This window comes from Neltuma alba, unplaced genomic scaffold (assembly GCF_004799145.2).
Source record: "Neltuma alba isolate B1F8T4 unplaced genomic scaffold, ASM479914v2 tig00004777_pilon, whole genome shotgun sequence".
Lineage (NCBI taxonomy): Eukaryota > Viridiplantae > Streptophyta > Magnoliopsida > Fabales > Fabaceae > Neltuma > Neltuma alba.
Window position 1 is genome coordinate 52,504 of NW_021633858.1, and position 21,960 is coordinate 74,463.

Here is a 21,960-nt window from a genome sequence, read left to right on the forward strand (position 1 = left end):
GAATGCTTGTGACAGCATTTTTTTGTAAATGTCATAACCTACACCTCAAGTTGTCCGTCATTATCCACACATGCAACACGTATGCTTTTTTGAATAGGTTGTAAATTTGGTGTAGTTATGTTGTACATATATATATCAAGTGGTAAATGACACCTGGTTGTAATCTGATATAACATCATTTCTGTATTTTTGATGTACTGGTGAATAGGTTGTAATGGACTTGTTATCAGACGCCATGCAGGTTGTCATTAGCAGTCTCAATTATGTTACTGATATAAAGTGACAATTTCTCCTACTTCCAGTGTTCAGTGATTTCTTAAGACATTCGAGCTGTGTTAAAGTCATAATATGATATGATTTGGTTAGAATTAGATCTCATGTGGAGGTTGTGGTATCCCCAGCGTCAGTTGTCAGGGGCAATGCGAAGGTTGTTAACCAATTCTGTTCGGGTTGTCAACAATCCCTGTTGAGGTTGTAAATGAATTGCTGGAATAAAAATCTGCTGTAATATGATTTGGTTCTTTTAAAGCTGTTAATGACTTTAAAATGCTCCCAATTTTTGCTATTAAGGTCGTTATATGTGCTCATAATATAATTAAGTTAACAGCTGTGTTATACCCCGACTGAGTTGTTAACCAATTCTGTTCGGGTTGTCAACAATCCCTTTTGAGGTTGTGAACAACCCCTGTTGAGGTTGTAAACAGATGTGGCAGAGAGGACTCTGATATATGCCTATGATGTCACCGTGGGTACCATTTGTTTATCCAGTCTTATTCAGTCTGCATTTGTGGCCATGATGAAAACACATGAATGCCTTTACAAAAACTTGATAACCAGTAAAGGATATCAAAACACATTAACATATCTTAACATCCAGGATTCATACATGCTCAAAGAAAAGAATAAAATGTAAACTTGACGTTCACATGTCACTATGCTGTCAAATAAATAAATGTAAATACAATATATGCTTGTCATTTATTTCTTCCTCTTGCTTTGGGGGTTTCCTCGCAGCAAAGATAGCACTTCATCGCCATGCAGGTTGTTCCGATGAGTCACGAGCCACCACAAGCATCCAACCTTCAAGTCATGGATTTCTTCAGGGGAGTACTTAGGCATTGTGTAGCCGTCATCACCATACTCAGTGCCGTCCCATGTTTGTAACCAGCTCAACACATGCACCCCACAAGAGTCCCTACAAAGGAAAAACAAGTACTTTAGTGAATGAACATTAGCTCCCAAAAGTTGAGACACAAGTACTTGTTGTGTTGAAAAATAACTCACGTGTCAGATTGCACATGAACTTTTGCCCATGTGACTTCCTCGTCAATCTTGTCCTCCTCCGCAAACAGTGATGGCTTCAGCACACGAAGCACTTGGCAGAAACAATCTCTCTGCAAAAAAGGGACAAACAGAAGAAACAAGTTTGACAGTTGTGAATGACAAGTTATCAGGAAGCATTAACAACCTTCGCTGTAGCGAATGACAAGTAATCAGCAGGCATTAACAACCAGGACAGTTAAGCAGACAAGCAACCATAACGCATTAACAAGTTATAGAATGAATGTAAAGTTGTGCATACAATCCCTCTCGCCATGAATTGCTTAGGATCTATCTGTCCTCTCTTCTTCCCTTGCTTCCTTTGTGGTTTCTTCCCTGTTTTCATTGCTTCTTCTTCCTCTCTTTGTAATCTCAACATCGTCAAATTGTCCACCAACGAGTCAAGGGCATAGAAACGCATGGTTCTTACATCCATCACGTAACAGAACCAATGGTAATTGAAAAGGGTGGGGCCAAATATGAAGTCACAGTCTCCAATGTTATATCCTATGTGCTCCGGTAAGATTTCATGTTCATGTTTTTCCATGCTCCACCTAAGAGGATTAGCGGCCATTGTTTGCATTAACTCGGGTGTAAAAATGTGCCTACTGACACGACTGTGGTTCTCTTTTTCATCTCCCACCAAGGTTCTCGCCACCATAGACATGAACTATATCACACATACAAACAGTTAGTCATGATCATAATGACATTCGCAGTTCTCTATCTATATAAACAACTGTCTTACCCTGTCGTTCATCCATTTCCTGTCTTGTAGGCAGCAAAGCTCAGCACGTGTCAAGAAGTACCCATACATCTCTACAATGTACCTGCAGCAAAAGGAACAATGAGCACAAGGGTTGTATGTGTAAAATTGTTGTCAATCAGTTGTCCCAATTACAATCAGTCCCAACACTTACTTGGCACCTTCATCTTGATCACATCTTCTCGTGCACATCTGGAATAATTCCTCTTTCTCGTCAGCTTTTCTCTTGCCACGGCCTTTTTTCACCTCCTCTAACCAGGGAGATTTGATTGCACGGCTTCTCACCCGTGTTGATCTTCTTACATCCATTTGCCCTTGTGCTTGCTGGTCCATTTCATCCTTTTCCTCCATTTCATCGCCTACACCCTTATCCTCTTCTGCTGCTGCATCACTAGACTTGTCTTGTGTTTTTTCTTCTCCATCATCCTCTGATCCAGAGTGACTCCCTTCTCCTTTCTCCTCAGGTTGAGATTGACTCTCTTCTTCACGCGAAGCACTTTTGCCCTCTTCTTTATCATCTCCTTCTGGTTCACTCTGTTGTTCCTCTTGTGACAAAATTGAATCTTTTGGGCTTCCTTTACCTTCTTCACCGGTTTCTTCATCTTCAGTTGCCTTCTCTTTGTCATCTTCGCTACTTACTGCTTCCACCACATCTTCCTTGTCAATCTCATCCGTCAACCTCAACTGCAGGGAAACCAACTCTTCTCCAATTGTCGACACCAACCCTTCAACCATGGTCATCAACCTTTCATACGTTCTCTTGATTTCCTGCAAAACAACAGTAATGAAAGTTATCATTACTCCAAATTCTACACAGCACCAAAATAAGCTTCACATGATTTACTTACAGGGTGAGTTAGCTTTATTCCTGTGTTGGATGCACTTGTTGAAGCCCCACCGACACTCGGAACGCCATGCAGTATGCCTCTGTCGCTATTCTTTTCTGATTTCACTCTTGCCTTCACTTTTTCCTCATCCCAATAAGTAATGGCATTTTCATTTTTTGCCGCCTTTTCTTTTCCGAGAGGAAAGTGTTGTAGGCAATAAATCTGCATGTGAAGTTAATGATAACTTAGATATACAACAACATCATCCAAACAGGCCACTGACAACATAAACAGCGGAAAATCACAACCTACACACTGCCCAATAACAACATACACAGTGACCAATCACAACCTACACACTGCCCAATAACAACATACACAGTGACCAATCACAACCTACACACTGCCCCATAACAACATACACTGTGACCAATCACAACCTACACATAAGCCTGTCACAACATACATTTACGCCATGCACAACATGTACAGCATCCAGTGACAACCCATACTCAACAGAATGACAACACGAACAGACTGCAATTACAACCTATACATAACCAGGTGACAAACCAACACATCCTAATGACAACCTGCACACAGCACAATAACAACCTCTACACCAGCCAGTCACAACATATCCATAACCAGTTCACAGCGTACATTTCTCCAACTGACGACATAGAGTAGTAAATAACAACATACACAGTGACCAATCACAACCTACACATAACCCTGTCACAACATACATTTGCGCCATTCACAACATGTACAGCATCCAGTGACAACCCATACTCAACAGAATGACAACACGAACAGAATGCAATTACAACCTATACATAACCAGGTGACAAACCAACACATCCTAATGACAACCTGCACACAGGACAATAACAACCTCTACACCAGCCAGTCACAACATATCCATAACCAGTTCACAGCGTACATTTCTCCAACTGACGACATAGAGTAGTAAATAACAACATACACAGTGACCAATCACAACCTACACATAACCCTGTCACAACATACATTTGCGCCATTCACAACATGTACAGCATCCAGTGACAACCCATACTCAACAGAATGACAACACGAACAGAATGCAATTACAACCTATACATAACCAGGTGACAAACCAACACATCCTAATGACAACCTGCACACAGGACAATAACAACCTCTACACTCCAGTCACAACATATCCATAACCAGTTCACAGCGTACATTTCTCCAACTGACGACATAGAGTAGTAAATAACAACATACACAGTGACCAATCACAACCTACACATAACCCTGTCACAACATACATTTGCGCCATTCACAACATGTACAGCATCCAGTGACAACCCATACTCAACAGAATGACAACACGAACAGAATGCAATTACAACCTATACATAACCAGGTGACAAACCAACACATCCTAATGACAACCTGCACACAGACAATAACAACCTCTACACTTCACAGTCACAACATATCCATAACCAGTTCACAGCGTACATTTCTCCAACTGACGACATAGAGTAGTAAATAACAACATACACAGTGACCAATCACAACCTACACATAACCCTGTCACAACATACATTTGCGCCATTCACAACATGTACAGCATCCAGTGACAACCCATACTCAACAGAATGACAACACGAACAGAATGCAATTACAACCTATACATAACCAGGTGACAAACCAACACATCCTAATGACAACCTGAACACAGGAAAATAACAACCTCCACAACATACAGTCACAACCTACACATCAGCTAATCACAACCTACAGTTGTGTCATTCACAACATGCACAGCAGCCATTGACAACCCACGATAAACCGAATGACAACACGAACAGAAGGCAATTACAACCTATACATAACCAGGTGACAAACCAACACAATCCATTAACAACCTGCACACAGTACTATAACAACCTTGACACCAGCAAATCACAACCTATACATAAGCAGTTGACAGCATAGTAAATAACAACCTACACAGCACATTGACAACAGAGTAGTAAATAACAACATACAGAGCAACCAATCACAACCTACACAGCACATTGACAATAAACTAACATCAAAGTAAATGAATCATACCCACACTTACCATTAGGAAGTACATGCAACCTCCCACATTTTTCGTCCCATCAGCTTTTCCTTTCTTCTTTCCTTTCTTGAACTCTGCAATTGAGTTGCAGAATTCTTTCAAAACTAAGCTGCTCCAATCATAGTGTCCTAAACTATCCTTTGTCACCACCATGACTTTCAACACTTTATCACTCACCCATACACTAGAGCCAGGACACAAGAGGACTCCTAGTGCATACATAACAAAAAGGAATTCAAACTTTTCTTCCTCTTTTCCTTCAATCAACCATGTTCCTATTGTTTTGTATGGCACTTTCCCGTAGTCACTCCTTAATTTCTTGAACGTTTCATCTTCATTCTCCACATTTATTTTAATATCTTCCCCCTTAAATGGTAGACCCATCAATTCATTTACATCTTCGGGCCCCACTAAATGCGTCTTCCCTCGAATTGAAATTTGCCTACTTACAGGGTCAAACACACGGATCAATTCACCACAAAAATCTCTATAGATCTGTGAGCAGCATATGTCAACCAATTTATCAAAACCTATTCTTTTCAGTCTTTCCATCTTCTCTTTACTTTTCTTTAATTGCTTGCAGACTTCCATAAATTGTCCCGGAGCACAGCGTGTGTGAAAGGGAACAATATAATTCTTCCCTTTTGGTGGGACTCTCATTTCTTTAGCCCTTTCACCATATTGTTCTTTCTCCTCTTCTGTTAAGTTCCCCCAAGCCTTTTTCACAGAGTTAGTGCCCTCTTCAAAAGACTTAAACTTCTTCTTGTTCTGCTCATAAAACTCTTCAGTGAATAATATGTATCCGGAGAAATTCCTAGCCCTTTGTCCATCTTTACTCTTACTCTTTTTAGTCATTTTGTTCGACTGCAAAAAGGAAAAAAAATTACTATCATCAACATATATTTTAAAATAGTAAGTATCTTCAACACCACCAAATTATTCACTAATCAACAAAATCAAAATATATCCCTTTGGATGACAGAAAGCAATGAACGGCAGTAAATAATATGGATCACAAATCAATCCACCAGAATGAATTTCCCTTCATTGGTTATAGTATAGAGCCAATAGGTGCTATATCCAACAAGCAATTCCCTTTCTGACCTTATGGCCAAATTAACATTCCACCATGGAGCCCACCATAAAAAGCCAAACAAAACCTTTATTATTTTATTGCCGAACAAATCAATTACATAAAGTTCTCCCTTTTAATTCAGCAATATTAACAATAACTGATTGCTGCGTTTAAAAAGCTCTACCAAATCAAATTTTTGACAATTTTAACCAGTGTTCTTCAAACTGATCTCTAATATAACTTTGTACCAACCAGCCCCAACTTTTGCCCCTAACTTTTATTCGCATGTCAGATCATTGTAATATCCACATACATCACATTTCTAATATCACAGTGAAAATACAAGTCACGGTTATCACTGGTTCCATATATAAACACACGAAACAACCGAACATTCCAAACCACTTCAGGTCATCGAGCAGCTTTTACGAACAATCAACAATTCAAATGTTCAAACATTCCAAACCAAACATTTTTCAAAATATGACCAAGAAGCTTCAAATTGTCAAATATTCTAACCGAGAGAGACTAGTTGTCTGGAGATTGAGGCGTTAGTAGAGAGACCACCGGACTGTACCAGAGAGTTCACGGCGTCGGAGCAGACGGCAACTGAGTGCGGACCAGAGAGGGATGGAGTGCTGACCAGAGTCGGTCGGACCGTGCTGGAGATTGAAACCGTTCAATGCGTCGGAGAAGACGGCGACGGCGGGCGGACGAGAGACCGACGGACTGCGGACGACAGACTGACGGCGTGCAGACCCGAGACCGATGGACCGCGCAGGGGATTGAAGGCGTTGGACCAGAGAGTGACCGAATGCGGAGCACCGACCGACAATGTACCAACCAGAAACTAACAGACCTCGCCGGAGATTGAACCTGTCGGAGCACACAAGGATAAAGCACCAACGACACGGCGGCGGAGTGTGAGCGGGCGACGGAGTGTGAGCGCGCGGCCGATTTCGCGAAGATGAAAACCGAAACGATTTTGAGTGTGCTTCGGTTACTTTCTCTAATCAAAAAGGGTAAGAAAGTAATTGCAAGTTTCAAATTTTTTGCTATAAGGTCCCTTGGGACCTCATAGGAATTTGGGGATTTCATGGGACCTTCTGGTAGTAAATTGTCTTCTGTGGGACTCTACAGTAATTTTCCCATATTTATACCTCATGATTATTTGGACATTTTACTTTTTATTTAGATTCTTTTTTGGTCTTTTTAATTTTTATAAGGTATGTTATGATGATGTTCCCGCGCTTTTAGTACACTTTTCAGCTTCCGAGGCGCATCCCGGTTGCCTTTTTCCAATGTGCATGTTTCATCGTATCCAAGATGAACTCCTTCTTTTGTCCATTGGATATTACGTCTCATGGAACATCTTGCATTTTTCTACGTTTTGTTTTTCCTTTGCCAACCGTCAGCATCGGCTCGCCCTAGCGCAAGCTCCTTCAGTCGGCTGCTCACCTTTGAACTTCTGAGCTTCTCGCCGGATCCTCAGGTTACTCCTCTTTTATTCTTTTCATTTGTTTCTTTCTTCCCTTCTCATCTCTATCTCTATCTCTATCTCTATCTTCCTCCTAGTTTATTCTTTTCCTTCCCTTCTTTCTCCTTGGCTGTGTGCACTCTCCCATTTGCCCTCGCAGCGACACCCTCACTCTTCATGTCTCTCTTAGTCTTTCGACGAACAACGGGGCATCTTGAATTTCCTCTTTCGACTCTCAGCTTCTCGCCTCTCTCCGTCTCTTGTTTGAGCCACATAACATGGAGTCTCGTCTGAGCCCCATTGAGTCACCGACGACGTCTCGTTCTCATCACTCTTGTCTCAGCCCCTCCAACGACGGCCATTATTGCAGGTAATGACTTAACGACTTCAGAACTTCTGGGTGAGCAAATATGCAAAAGCATTTTCCGTTCTGTTTATTCTCTTAGCGAGCAAATGTGCAAATGCTTTTTTCATTCTGTTTATTTCCTTTGATTCCTCGAGTGAATACGTTGGAAATATTGAATGAATTTTCTCGGGTACGTATTTTTCTGTCTCTGTTTATGCTGGCCTTGTTAAACTCTGTTAGCTTGCTGGTAAAAATGATATGCCTCTTGTGGAATCAAAAATCATCACCGTTATCTTCTAGTTTTTTAATAGAAGGAAAAAGAAGCAAGAAATGTACACTGCAACTCTCTTTTTCTTACTAATTTAGTTTCCACCTCGCATTGATGGGAAGAATTTAATAGCTTCGGGTTTCAAGGGTGTCACTCTCTGTTAGCGAGAAGGAAAACAAAACGGGGATCAATTTATTCATTAAACATCATGAAAGAATGATCATTTGATATATATTTGTCCGGGTTTTGTTTTGTTTCTCTTTTCAATTATGACATAATACGTGTTATGATTTCTCACATGCCGTTTTTTGAAGATATTGATCAGCTTTATATTGTAAATTTCAGATTTGGGTCTATCAACATGACATGTTCAGTAGTAAGCAGTGATAATCTTTCTTCTGTAATGAGGCAATCTCAGGTTGGAAATGCATCAAAAGAGAAGAATGTGCATGAAAATGCCTCAGATAAACCTCAAATCATGACAAGTGCAGAAGTAAGCTTTAGAAAGAAAAGAAAAAGGAAGAGGAGGCCAAAGAAAGGACATGGTGCTACTGAAAGCAATGATAATCTTTCTGCCGTGCCAAAAGATGCTTTTTAACTGAAACCTGTACTGCTGCTTTAGCTGTGCCTGCAATGCATCCAGATGAACACTCTCTGAATTCTGTAATGAGGCACTCTCAGGTTGACAATGCATCAAAAAAGAAGAACGTGCATAGAAAGAAAAGATGGAAGAAGATATGGAAGAAGATGCGAAAGAAAGGACATGATGCTACGGAAAGCAATCATAATCTATCTGCTGTACTGAGTAATGATAATTTTTCTGCTATACCAAAAGAGAAGAATGTGCTTGAAAATTCCTTGGAGAAATCTAAGATTATGACAAGTGCAGAAGTAAGAGTTGGAAAGAAAAGAAGTAAGAAGAGGAGAAAAAAAGCACGCGATGCTACTAAAAGAAATGATAATCTCTCTGCTGTTCAAAAAGATGCCTTCTCAACTGAAACATCTACAAGTGCTTTGGCTCTGCCGCCAACTCATCTTGATAAACACTCTCTGAATTCTGTAATGAGGCAAGCTCTAGTTGAAAATGCATCAAAAAAGAAGAAAGTGAAGAATAGAGGTAAGAGGAGGCGGAAGAAACGACATGATGCTAGCGAAAACAACAATCTTTCTGCTATTCCAAAAGGCACATTGTCAGTTGAAACTTCTACAGTTGCTATGGTTATGCCTCCATCACATCCATTTCAACACCCTGTGGATCCAATAATTGGGCAATTTCTGGGTGAAAATGAAAGAAAGGAGTTTCCTGATTCCAACTATCAAAGTGACTCTCTACCAAACCTCACTAGTGTGTTACCGAGCCACTATGTCTCTCTTGAGCAAACCCCAGTCAATGCCATTAATTACATTTTTGAAGAACCCCAAGGTAAGTGAACATTTAGCGCAATATGTTTTTTCTCCTTTCCTTTACTTGAGTTTATTGGTATTCTAATTTGCAGTGAAGGCAGTTGATACTGAGGCTCAGCAAATTGAGACAGTGTCTAGTCCGGTTGATGCTTTACTAGCTAGCCAATTTAATCATGACCCAGTCAAGGAGCCTCTATAACAACTACAGCAATTACCTTCTGTAGAGCTTCTTGCTTTTAACCTGGGCACTTCCGGAGAGTTGCTATACTCTTCCCAGCAAGTTGAGCCAGTCTGTCGGTCAAATAATGAAGCTTCTCTGTATGGCCCTGTTAACCCTGCACTAATGGAGGTTACAAATCCTGCTGTTGTTCATCCGGCCTCAATTTTTGAACTTGATTCGTGTAGACCCCTTGCTGCATTCAAAACACAATTATTAGACCCAACTCCTTCAGAGATCAATAATCATCTCACACAAATTGTAACCCAATCAATGGACAGGATGCATTCAGCTCTAGTCGCTGATCCATTAAAGAATGAGTTGGACAGATTACTTGGAGAATCAGAGCAAACCATGAAACACCATAAAGAGACGGTTAGTTTCTGTTGCGCATAAACGGTTTTGCCTTGGCCATGCATGGTCTATGTTATTCTATCTTTACCTCTTCACTTCTTTTAATGTAACTATTTCTGTTACTTGGGCAGAAATTGCGGCTCAAATCTGATGGTGAGAGAGAAATTGAGGAAGTTCACAGGAAGTATGATATCAAGTTACAGGAGAATGAGCTTGAGTTTCAACAAAGAAAGAAGAACCTGGATACACGTCTAAGCTTAGTTCTCATGAACAAGTTATGGGCAGAGGCTTTTAGTTCTAAATGCATGGATCTTGAAGTATTTGGGGTACCAGAGATTCAGCAAGGTATATTACTTTATTAGGAAATGTTGAAACTTTAGTTCATTTTATATTTGGTACCATGGCCTTGGGGCCAAAACGATTTTGCATCAGCTATGGTCTCACTTGATTTGGAGGTTGAATGTATGTGGTCTTTTATGAGCAGCATTAACTCTTAAATTTCAGCAAAGTTTATGATGAGTTCTCAGTTTTTAGTGAGATTTAAGTGTTATAGGGAATGGTTGGAATGTTAGCCTCGCCTTGATATGCCAGTTGACATAGAAGTGCTAACAAGAATAGGGATGTAGACAAATGGAAGGAAGGAGGAGGGAAAGAGGCGATAACAAGCCAAGAGAACTTTATTAATTGTTACTCTGACTTTAATCACTAAAGGCTTCATGTAGAACTCGAGGTAAATCCTAAGATGATCAATTAGTAAGATCATTTACAAAATGAAAATTTAGGTGGACAAAACGAAAATAAAATACAAAATAAAATCAGTTACATCATTTTTAAGGTTTATTCTTAATACCTAATTTTCTCTTCCATTTCTCCATTAATGTGCTTGCTTTTGAAACCATGTCCATAGTACCAGGAATGTGCGCACACATCATATATATGGATGCTTGTAGTACTGATTTTCCTATGATTTTTCCTGACCATTTTTTTTAATCATCAGACTCAAGTTTTAAACAGCAAAGTGATACAAGGCCTTCTTCTACCCTTGCTGCAAGTCCACCTCATGGGCCTCCTGCATCTAACCCGCAACATTTCGCCACTGCTGCTATCTCTCAGACCATGGTGCCACCTCCTGCATCCAGCATGCAGACATTCTCTGCTCCAGCAAGCTCACAGATTTTGGTGACACCTGTGCCTACTGCGGCTAGCTCTTCACCGTTGGTGCCACCTTTGCCCACTACAACTCGCTTACAGACCATGGCGCCCCCTCAACTGGCTGCTTACAATGCACCTCCAAGGCCACCCTGCAACAACTCCATTCCTCAATCGGCAAACCATCAAGCTGGTACAGGGTTATGCGCCACTCCGCACCATCTCTAGCCTTATAGACCCTCGACATCTTTGCCTAATTCTTGTCTCCCTGCTCCTGCACGTGACGTGTGGAGTAAACAAGCTCCTAATAGCATTCCTACAATGACCTCATTACCTAACTATGCTCGACCCACACTTCCAACCAATATATCTTATCCTCATAATAGGGTTCAACGGCCGGAAATTCCTTCAAGGTTACCCAGGCCTAGCTTCTCAGCCAGGGAGCCAAAAGAAGGATGGTAGTTGTCAAGTGGGCATGAATCTGCCAAATACTCTGTTATGTTCATCAAATGTGACATCATTGCAACAATCTCGAATTTGGCCCCCCCTAGTAGCATGCGGGATGATTCTGTTCAGACAAGCCTGTTTGTCAGATTAGGACTAACTAATTAGAAAGGATTTGGTTTTCAGCTATTTTGTCCTGACACGATATATAGCCGGCTGTAAATTCTGCTTTAGTTGTGTTTGAGGCCGCTGATTCTGGGTGGCTATTGATGTGTGCTGTAAGGCCGTTATATTAACTTTTGATGAAAATGTACAAATGTGTAATTGATTGCCTTGGTAAATGAAAAATCCAAAAGTAATTGTCTTGGATCTGGTTCTTGGGGTTGCTTGAGCATGATGTGGAGCATGGTGGAAGCAGCTAGATCGTAGGGCCCTCCATTTGCTGTAGGTGTGTCCGTGGAAGTAGACAATTTCTATTTTCATTTAAACATCTACTTGCATCCTGTTTTCCCAGCTCTTGAAGAAAGGGAGCTTGAAAGTTCGTTTGCTATGTATATATGAAATCGGATATAATTTTTTTATTTGATATTAGTCATGACCGATCAATATTGAAAGATCATACAAGTGGTATGAGAGCTCAACACATCAAGATGATTAGGAATTGTGAGTTAAACATGTTATTATAGAAAACCTTTTTGATATACAATATTGTTGGTCTTGTTTGTAGGTTTGCTATTGTTTGGATCATAAAAATATCTTAAATATCAAATTTTTTGAAAGAATTTTTTGTCAAAATGATTGTAGAAAAATAATTTTTTGTTGTGCTTAACATCATTTGCATTAATTAAAAAAAAATCATCAACCCAATGTGCATAAAATATGCAAGTTCCTTCATTAAATTATAGGCTCATAAAATCAGTTTATAATATATAGTATAAAAACAGAAGTTAATATTATTAATTTACACAATCCATTGATTGAGCTCTAGCCCTTTTTTCATTACATATGCTCACTGTCAAACAATTCATTGGGCATATCTTTCAAACATCAATGCCCAATATGGCTTGGTTGTTTCTCAATCCAGTTCAATCTCTCTTCCTTCTCGGATTTGAAGGTATGGCTAAAAAATACTTTAAGCCAACTTCAAAAGGATAAAGAGGCATCTCTTATACAGGGCATAATTATTGTTATCAATGTTATTCGGGCAAATTGCAACTGGGCATTGCATCATGGCCAAATCATTTATCCTTCAAAAGTTATCGGGGAAAATTTGGGAATGCTTTCATTTACTGCTCTCCATGAAAAGAGGTTCAAGGATGTTCGATCAAAGGTCGCCTCTGAGCATATTACTCAAGCTGAAAAGAAGATCCTTGAACCTCTTTTGATGGACTGATTATCATTCTTCTCAAGCTGAAAAGATGGAAAGGCAACAATGGCTTTCAAGCCATCACATGTTTTGAGGGTTCAATAGTTCATCAATTCATTTGGAGGAAAACTAAGTCAGCAAGTACCTCTTTCTCTTATTAATGCCTCAGAACATCTCTTCTTTGGATTCGAAGATATATATCATAGCTATCCTTGACCAAGGACGCATTGCAGATTTGGTGTATGAACAAGACATGAATCTCTTTGGCCACTCTTCAATCAGTTCACATCAATGTGATCATATGGGATATTCAAGACCTCCTTAAAATTTTCTCTCTTTCAAAATTTGCAATCCTATTCCTAGTTCTTTAACAAGACTTAATTTGTTGCATTTTGGTTCTGTTTCCTTTATTTCTCTGTAAGACTTGATAATGTTTTTTTTTTTGGGCCAAAGTAGGACTTGATAATGTTAATAATATCTTTTTGTTCTTTTAAAAAAAAGTAATTTAATTTCAATATTTTGTATAGCTATTTCATTTTATATATTTTTCCTATACTTTCTCTCCCTGTTTTTTTTCCTAAATTTATGGATGTCTGTATGTTCTCAAAAACTGAATTGATTTATTTTTTTAAAAATTATGTATATATATATCTATATTATTTTATTTGAATTATTTCCTGTTCACTATTCTACTATCTTTAAGCCTCGTTTCTTTATATAATTAATAACCAGTCCACTAACCATGCAAGATATGTTTATCTATATGCAGAATACAATATCAGAAGAAAATAAAATGGTTAATAACTTGAAAATCACATATTTGATTCAATAATTACATAGTGAATATAATTGCATAGGGAAAAGATGATGCTTTCTTCTACATTATATAAGTAGATTGTGTGATAATCACATCAGATAATCTCATAGTCAAATTACAACATAATATCAAGAATAAAACATCTATAAGTTTTCAAAATTATATTATACATATATATACCCACAAATTCATTATCAACATATATGTATATAAATTCCAAACTAAAGTTTTCAATAAATTCAAATAATTCAACCAATCAATTCAAATAATGCAACCTATAAATTCAAATAAAAAATAGCAAAAAGCTCTATTGACCACTAGGGTTCATGGTTGAGGCTGGGTAGATCATGATCCATATCCAATGCCAGCCCAAAGGATGAGTGAGCTATATTTTGCAACCCGTTGCTTCGTCCTGCCTAATAAAAACCCTTGTCATTTTGGGTTAGGCTAATGTAGGCTGGGTTAGGTAGGCTTTTCTTGTCCAAGTATTGACATCTTGTTCATACTATATGTGAAAAAAAAAATCCCTAATTTAAATAAACTTTATTACTTTTATTGCTTTAATTGACAAAGAAAGATCAAATGGTGCTTCAGCTCAAACTTTACGGGTGAGGTAAGAGTTCCTCAACTAGGATTTGTGTGAATGATAATAAATATAATATATATCATTTTTTGAAAATATAATATAATAAAATCAATATCAACGCATAAAAGCTATCAAAATCAAACCAATAGAAAGCATGAAATTTCGCGTTTCCTGCGTATTCCATTTCATATTCATATCAGTTTCAAAAATCATAATTTTATAATTTATTAATATTATAGTATAAAATAGATATAATCATATATATAGTTGGCAAAAAAAATTATGTATGTATTTTTTTGGGTAGGGCAGTATGTCGTGCGCAATGCTCGACCCTGCTCCTAATTAGTTCGGCCTGATAATGCTCATCTTTTTTTCAGACTGCCTTTCTATGGGCTGGGCAAGACATTTATTTTTGGGAGAATTTCACTGTAGGACCGCAGAAGACAAATAATCTCAAAGAGCCCCCAAAACTTTCTGAAAACTCACTGCAGGACCAAAGGACCAATCTGATATTAATTTTTAGAGTGAGATTACAATAATACCCCTCCTTTTTTATTTTATTAAAAACTAAATATTTACCGGAGTTACTGTTCCGGCCACCGGCGCTCAGGTGGCCGCCGTCGGGGTCCGGTCACCGGTGGCCGGAACAGTAACTCCGGCGGGACCTCCGGTGGCCAGAGTTTTTTTGTTTAAAACAAAGTGACCAAGGAAGGGTTTGAACCCAGGACCCCTTGGCATACCAAAAGACTTATAACCACCAAGCCAAGCAACCCATTCAATCATAACATGCAAATAAAACTATATATAACAAAATAAATGCAACAATCCAAATGTAAGTGAACAAATGAAATTAGACAATTTACAAGTGGAATTCAGAAATTTGCAACAAAAATTAGGCAATTTACAAATAACATAATAGAAGTCATAACCCAAAATGAGCAAGTAAAATTTGAAGATTTACAATAAAAGTTTATGGATTTACAACCCAAATTTGGCAAACACAAGAGAATTCACAACCCAAAATGTAAGTGTTTGAGTGTAAGTGGACAAGTGAAATTAGACGATTTACAAGTGTAATTCAGCAATTTACAACAAAAATTAGACAATTTACAAATAACATAATAGAAGTCATAACCCTAAATGCAAGTGTTTAAGTGCAAATGAGCAAGTGAAATTTAAAGATTTACAATAAAATTTTATGGATTTACAACCCAAATTTGGCAAACACAAGAGAATTCACAACCCAAAATGTAAGTGTTTAAGTGTAAGTGAACAAGTGAAATTAGACGATTTACAAGTGTAATTCAGCAATTTACAACAAAAATTAGACAATTTACAAATAACATAATATAAGTCATAACCCTAAATGCAAGTGTTTAAGTGCAAATGAGCAAGTGAAATTTAAAGATTTACAATAAAATTTTATGGATTTACAACCCAAATTTGGCAAACACAAGAGAATTCACAACCCAAAATGTAAGTGTTTGAGTGTAAGTGAAGAAGTGAAATTAGACGATTTACAAGTGTAATTCAGTAATTTACAACAAAAATTAGACAATTTACAAATAACATAATAGAAGTCATAACCCCAAATGCAAGTGTTTAAGTGCAAATGAGCAAGTGAAATTTAAAGATTTACAATAAAATTTTATGGATTTACAACCCAAATTTGGTAAACACAAGAGAATTCACAACCCAAAATGTAAGTGTTTGAGTGTAAGTAAAGAAGTGAAATTAGACGATTTACAAGTGGAATTCAGCAATTTACAACAAAAATTAGGCAATTTACAAATAACATAATAGAAGTCATAACCCCAAATGCAAGTGTTTAAGTGCAAATGAGCAAATGAAATTGTCGAATTTCACTTGCAAATCTATAAACTTTTGTTGTAAATCTTCAAATTTTATTTGCTCATTTACACTTAAACACTTGTATTTGGGATTGTGAGTTCCATTATGTTATTTGTAAATTGCCTAATTTTTGTTGTAAATTGCTGAATTCTACTTATAAATCGTCTAATTTCACTTGTTCACTTACACTCAAACACTTACATTTTGGGTTGTGAATTCTCTTGTGTTTGCCAAATTTGGGTTGTAAATCCATAAACTTTTAATGTAAATCTTCAAATTTTACTTGCTCATTTGTACTTAAATACTTACATTTTGGGCTATGACTTCTATTATGTTATTTGTAAATTGTCTAATTTTTGTTGCAAATTTCTGAATTCCACTTGTAAATCGTCTAATTTCACTTGTTCACATACATTTGGACTGTTGCGTTTATTTTGTTATATATAGTTTTATTTGCATGTTATGATTGAATGGGTTGCTTGGCTTGGTGGTTACAAGTCTTTTGGTGTGCCAAGGGGTCCTGGGTTCAAACCCTCCCTTGGCCACTTTGTTTTAAACAAAAAAACTCCGGCCATCGGAGGTCCCGCCGGAGTTACTGTTCCGGCCACCAGTGACCGGACCCCGACGGCAGCCACCTGAGCGCCGGTGGCCGGACCTCCGACCTCCGGTGGCCGGAACAGTAACTCCGGTAAATATTTATTTTTTAATAAAATAAAAAGGGATGGGTATTATTGTAATCTCACTCTAAAAATTAATATCAGATTGGTCCCTTGGTCTTGCAGTGAGGTTTCAGAAAGTTTTGGAGGCTCTTTGATATTAATTGTCTTCTGCGGTCCTACAGTGAAATTTTCCCTTTATTTTTCATAGCCAAGCATCATGAATACTCCTATTGAACACCATGCGAAACAGAGGACCTTTTATTATTGTTCTTATTTCCTACATTCAATTGACTTGTCCATGGATTCACTCCCAAAGGTTGGAGAAAATTGAAGTGACCTGACGGTAAATAATTGTAATTTTAGATTATCATTATTTTTGTATGTGGCGCTGGTTATAGTAATTTTTGTTTCTTTTTCTTTTAAGTGACTTTCAAAATGTTGATTACGTTTGAATTTCATTTATTAAATCACTTATAGATATATAATTAACAAAAATGGTGTAGCTTTTATAAAGTTGTTTACATTTAATAATTATTTTCATAATTATAATCATTTAATAAATTGTTTACATATTTATAATTATTATTTAATAATTATTATTAATGAGGGCAGATAGGAGAAGCGTCCTTTGTTGAATCTTTATTGGGATTTTTTAATCGCAAAAGCAACTCTTAGGGAGTGTTTGGATAGAAACCAAACCATAGTTTCAGAAGTGCTTTTACGGATTACGAAGTAAATATGTGGAGGAGGTTACCTCGTTTTGCAGAAAAGTGCTTCTGAAACCATGGTTTTGGGGCACCCAAACAGGCCCTTAGTTGCTAATGCTGAATCGTATGATAAGGATTAAAATCATAATTTATTGGGATTTCAAAAAATCTAGTCAAAATAGGATGACTTCATAATAATTTATTTGGATTCAAATAGGTTTATTTGCCCTCACCACTTAAGCCAACAACTACTAAATCATGAGATATTAGTCCTATATATGGTATATAGTATCTCGTGCAAAAAAAAGTCATATATGAAGATTTAAATATGTTGCAATAAGTTGAAAGGATATTTTTAAATTTAAACAGAATTTTCGCTATTGTGAAATGAATCAATACAATCAAATTTTGATCCTCTGACCCCAAACGAAAAAAATCAGAACATGCTACATATAACGCGAGAAAACTGCTCTTCACGGGTGTAGAAGAATATATAATCGGTTCTCTTCTAGTTCTCATGGCACATCATCTAACTATAAATCCTGTGAACTCCTATTTAGGTGATTCCAACCTCACTTTACTATCACGCTTGGCTACCAAACGTTCCAATGTTGAGCAGATTGTTGTCTGAAATTAAATTTCAAGGAATAAATATAAAAAAAATAGCAAAAAGCTACATCGAACACCCTTTCTTATTTTATATCTAAAGGGGGAAAAAAAACTACAGCTGATACTATCTGAATTACATAACTATATCATCTCACGCCACACCATCTTTCCCAGTAGAGGGATCTGCTCAAACACACACCAAAAGAAACAGTGAAATGGAACCTTTTAAAATTTGAATCCTCAGGCTTAGTCAACCTCTTCAATCTTAGGCCCAGCGCCGGAGCCTGCAGAGCCGCTGCTGGCGCCACCACCGGGCATCTCAGCACCACCACCCATAGGCGTGTCTCCGCCAGCAGCACCACCTTGGTACATCTTGGCAATGATGGGGTTGCACAATCCTTCGAGCTCCTTCAACTTGTCCTCCAACTCATCAACCTCAGCCAACTGGTTCCTATCAAGCCACTCCATTGTCTCATCAATGGCCTTCTCAATCTTCTGTTTATCCGAAGGATCAAGCCTCCCTCCAACCTTATCGTCCTTGATCGTGTTCCTCATACTGTAAGCATAATTCTCCAATGAATTCTTAGCTTCCACCTTCTTCTTCACCTGCTCATCCTCTGATTTATACTTCTCTGCCTCTTGCACCATCCTCTCTATCTCCTCCTTACTCAGTCTTCCCTTGTCATTTGTAATTGTGATCTTGTTCTTCACTCCTGCTGTCTTATCTTCTGCAGAGACGTTCAGAATACCATTGGCATCGATGTCGAAGCACACATTGATCTGAGGCACTCCTCTTGGTGCTGGTGGGATGCCCTTGAGCTCAAAAGTCCCCAGTAAGTTGTTATCCTTGGTTCTAGCTCTTTCACCTTCATAGACTTGGATAAGGACACTGGTCTGGTTATCTGAGTAGGTAGAGAAAACTTGTTCTTTCTTGGTGGGTATGGTGGTGTTTCTAGGAATCAACACAGTCATAACCCCACCTGCAGTTTCAATACCAAGGCTCAGAGGTGTGACATCCAGAAGAAGCAAGTCTTGGACTTTTTGGTTCCCTTCACCACTTAAGATTGCAGCTTGAACAGCAGCACCATAAGCCACAGCTTCATCTGGGTTTATGCTCTTGCAGAGTTCCTTGCCGTTGAAGAAATCTTGCAGAAGTTGCTGAACTTTGGGTATTCTTGTCGACCCACCAACAAGAACCACGTCGTGAACTTGGCTCTTGTCGATTTTCGCGTCTCTCAGACATTTCTCCACTGGTTCCATGCATTTTCTGAACAAGTCCATGTTCAGCTCTTCAAATCTGGCCCTTGTGATGGTCGCATAGAAGTCAATGCCTTCATAAAGAGAATCAATCTCTATTGTTGTTTGTGTTGTGGAAGACAGAGTCCTCTTTGCTCTCTCACAAGCAGTTCTCAATCGTCTCAATGCTCTAGCATTGCCACTTATGTCCTTCTTGTTCTTCCTCTTGAACTCAGCCACGAAGTGATTCACAAGCCTGTTATCAAAATCTTCACCTCCCAAGTGCGTATCACCGGCAGTAGCCTTCACTTCAAAGATCCCTTCTTCAATTGTCAACAGCGAAACATCAAAAGTACCACCTCCGAGGTCGAAGATAAGCACGTTCTTCTCGCCGGTTCTAGAAGCTTTCTTGTCCAAACCATAGGCAATTGCAGCAGCAGTGGGCTCGTTGATGATTCTCATCACGTTAAGCCCAGCAATGGCTCCAGCATCTTTCGTCGCCTGCCTCTGTGAATCGTTGAAATAAGCAGGTACAGTGATGACCGCGTTCTTAATGCTCAGACCCAGAAACGCTTCAGCCACTTCTTTCATCTTCGTGAGAACCATGGAGGAGATCTCTTCGGGAGCAAAATGCTTCTCTTCGCCTTTGTAGTTAACGACAATCATAGGCTTGTCACCGGCGCCGGGAATCACCTTGAAAGGCCAGAGCTTCATGTCACTCTGAACAGAGGGGTCGGAGTATCTCCGTCCGATGAGCCGTTTCGCGTCGAAGACGGTGTTCTGTGGGTTCATGGCGACTTGGTTCTTGGCCGCATCGCCGATCAAACGCTCTGTGTCAGTAAAAGCTACGTAGGAAGGGGTGGTTCTGTTACCTTGATCATTAGCAATGATCTCAACACGGTCGTTCTGCCACACGCCGACGCAGCTGTAGGTGGTTCCGAGGTCGATGCCGATGGCCTTTTCAGTCTTGGACGCCATAGGTGAATGAAAGTGCTTCAACAAGAAACTATGTCAAGTGTTGCAACTGAAACAGAAGATTGTAAAAGATAAATTGGCTGGGTTTCGATAAGAGCTTGGCGAATTTCTGGTTTAAGAATATGACGGAGGTAGAAGTACCAGAGAGATTTGAATTTATAGTGATGGGTCAGGGGGCTGACGAGAAAAAATCTTGGTGGAGAAGCGAAGGTGGAAGAAGGAACTAGCCAGTGCATGAAAGTCATGAGAGAATAAGAAAGAGAAATCTAGAGAGAACGCAGAAGCAAACGCCAGAGGCTTCTGGAGAGACGTTGAGGTGGCGGCATCGTAGCAGGGCCAAGTTAGAAATAACTATGCACAGCAGGAAACATGATTTGAAGAAATATAAAATTTATTAGGTTGAAAATAATTTTATTAATCCTTTAGTGGTTCATTAAAAGATAAAATAAAAAGTGTGAAAACAATAAAAATATAATTAATATTTTCCTATATATATAAATATATAATCACTATTTGTGTGTGAAAAAGAGGGGAAATATTTTTATTCTATTTTTACTTTAGTTATGAAAACCATTTTACCTATAGTTTTCCTTAATTCTTAATTTGGTACTTGTGTTTTGTTCTTCTTAATTAAACACTCTAGTTTTAACCTCTATAATTTTGCTGTTAGTATTGTTAGCCTTTATACAAAAATTAACGATGCTAATAAAACAAAATTACAGTGTTTAATTAAGAGGAAAAAAATACACAAGTACCATATTAAAAATTAAGAAAAAAATATAAGTACTTGCAAAATGATTTTCCTTTTATTCTCCATTTAATATGTGTTTTGGTCATAAATAACCAAAAAAAAATACATGAAATTTGGAATAGACAATTTGAAGGCCAAAGTTATGGTAGTTTCTCCGTCTAATTTGCTTATAAAACAATTGAAAATCTAGACTATAATTTGAGAATGGCTCACTAACGAATAAAATTAAACCTTACTTCTAGTGAGCTTCATGAAAGTGTCTTTAAACAAAGTCTATAAGCACATAAAATAGGCAGGATGGGAGGGGATGAAGAAAATCCTTTCTTGTGTCTTTTGAACAAAATAGCACGGGACAACTTTTCCATCTCGAGGATGTTGAGCTATTCAGGAATGGAATGCATATGTGAACAGAGAAAATTCTAAATTCAATTTTCACCAATTGAGGAAATGTTATAGTTGTTGCCGACATTTCTTCTCACAACATAACTTACCTGCTAGAATACAAAATCTAGAACCACAACCAGACATATATATTGAAGATTGATCCACAGTAAATAAGTACACTTCAAAGATAAGATATAGACATTTCGAGGATCGTTCTGTGTCTCATTCTGTCCCTTATTCTGTTTGGTTTCCT

General features: G+C 38.3%; 5 protein-coding genes across 5 annotated transcripts; 3 read left to right on the forward strand and 2 right to left on the reverse strand.

Annotated features, from left to right (window-relative positions):
- Positions 1 to 978: 978 nt before the first annotated feature.
- On the reverse strand, positions 979 to 5,584 carry LOC114745734 (uncharacterized). The gene is made up of 7 exons (XM_028933898.1): positions 5,033 to 5,584; positions 2,935 to 3,135; positions 2,241 to 2,854; positions 2,069 to 2,150; positions 1,583 to 1,990; positions 1,285 to 1,394; positions 979 to 1,195 (listed from the first exon to the last, which is right to left on the reverse strand). Exons 1-7 carry the CDS (start codon positions 5,582 to 5,584, stop codon positions 979 to 981), a joined length of 2,184 nt encoding a protein of 727 aa, XP_028789731.1.
- Positions 5,585 to 7,658: 2,074 nt separating this feature from the next.
- LOC114745735 (uncharacterized) lies at positions 7,659 to 8,796 on the forward strand. Its single transcript, XM_028933899.1, has 2 exons — positions 7,659 to 7,954; positions 8,544 to 8,796. The coding sequence occupies exons 1-2, from the start codon at positions 7,863 to 7,865 to the stop codon at positions 8,794 to 8,796; spliced, it is 345 nt and encodes a 114-aa protein (XP_028789732.1). The 5' UTR covers positions 7,659 to 7,862.
- A 112-nt stretch (positions 8,797 to 8,908) lies between these two features.
- Positions 8,909 to 9,807, forward strand: LOC114745743 (uncharacterized). The gene is made up of 2 exons (XM_028933904.1): positions 8,909 to 9,621; positions 9,695 to 9,807. The coding sequence occupies exons 1-2, from the start codon at positions 8,946 to 8,948 to the stop codon at positions 9,799 to 9,801; spliced, it is 783 nt and encodes a 260-aa protein (XP_028789737.1). The 5' UTR covers positions 8,909 to 8,945; the 3' UTR covers positions 9,802 to 9,807.
- LOC114745744 (helicase protein MOM1-like) lies at positions 9,807 to 11,863 on the forward strand. The gene is made up of 4 exons (XM_028933906.1): positions 9,807 to 9,920; positions 10,008 to 10,194; positions 10,305 to 10,518; positions 11,171 to 11,863. The coding sequence occupies exons 2-4, from the start codon at positions 10,093 to 10,095 to the stop codon at positions 11,548 to 11,550; spliced, it is 696 nt and encodes a 231-aa protein (XP_028789739.1). The 5' UTR covers positions 9,807 to 9,920; positions 10,008 to 10,092; the 3' UTR covers positions 11,551 to 11,863.
- A 6,582-nt stretch (positions 11,864 to 18,445) lies between these two features.
- On the reverse strand, positions 18,446 to 20,715 carry LOC114745731 (heat shock 70 kDa protein-like). The gene has a single exon (XM_028933894.1). The coding sequence runs from the start codon at positions 20,573 to 20,575 to the stop codon at positions 18,608 to 18,610; it is 1,968 nt and encodes a 655-aa protein (XP_028789727.1). The 5' UTR covers positions 20,576 to 20,715; the 3' UTR covers positions 18,446 to 18,607.
- Positions 20,716 to 21,960: the final 1,245 nt, after the last annotated feature.

Coding starts and splice junctions, on each gene's coding strand:
- LOC114745744 (XM_028933906.1), top strand. CDS start 10,093: ATGGACAGGATGCATTCAGCTCTAGTCGCTGATCCATTAAAGAATGAG. Junction 10,195..10,304: donor TGAAACACCATAAAGAGACG/GTTAGTTTCTGT, acceptor TTACTTGGGCAG/AAATTGCGGCTCAAATCTGA. Junction 10,519..11,170: donor GGTACCAGAGATTCAGCAAG/GTATATTACTTT, acceptor TTTAATCATCAG/ACTCAAGTTTTAAACAGCAA.
- LOC114745731 (XM_028933894.1), bottom strand. CDS start 20,575: ATGGCGTCCAAGACTGAAAAGGCCATCGGCATCGACCTCGGAACCACC.
- LOC114745743 (XM_028933904.1), top strand. CDS start 8,946: ATGCGAAAGAAAGGACATGATGCTACGGAAAGCAATCATAATCTATCT. Junction 9,622..9,694: donor CATTTTTGAAGAACCCCAAG/GTAAGTGAACAT, acceptor TCTAATTTGCAG/TGAAGGCAGTTGATACTGAG.
- LOC114745735 (XM_028933899.1), top strand. CDS start 7,863: ATGGAGTCTCGTCTGAGCCCCATTGAGTCACCGACGACGTCTCGTTCT. Junction 7,955..8,543: donor AACGACGGCCATTATTGCAG/GTAATGACTTAA, acceptor TGTAAATTTCAG/ATTTGGGTCTATCAACATGA.
- LOC114745734 (XM_028933898.1), bottom strand. CDS start 5,584: ATGGAAAGACTGAAAAGAATAGGTTTTGATAAATTGGTTGACATATGC. Junction 3,136..5,032: donor GTTGCATGTACTTCCTAATG/GTAAGTGTGGGT, acceptor CTTCACATGCAG/ATTTATTGCCTACAACACTT. Junction 2,855..2,934: donor GAATAAAGCTAACTCACCCT/GTAAGTAAATCA, acceptor GTTGTTTTGCAG/GAAATCAAGAGAACGTATGA.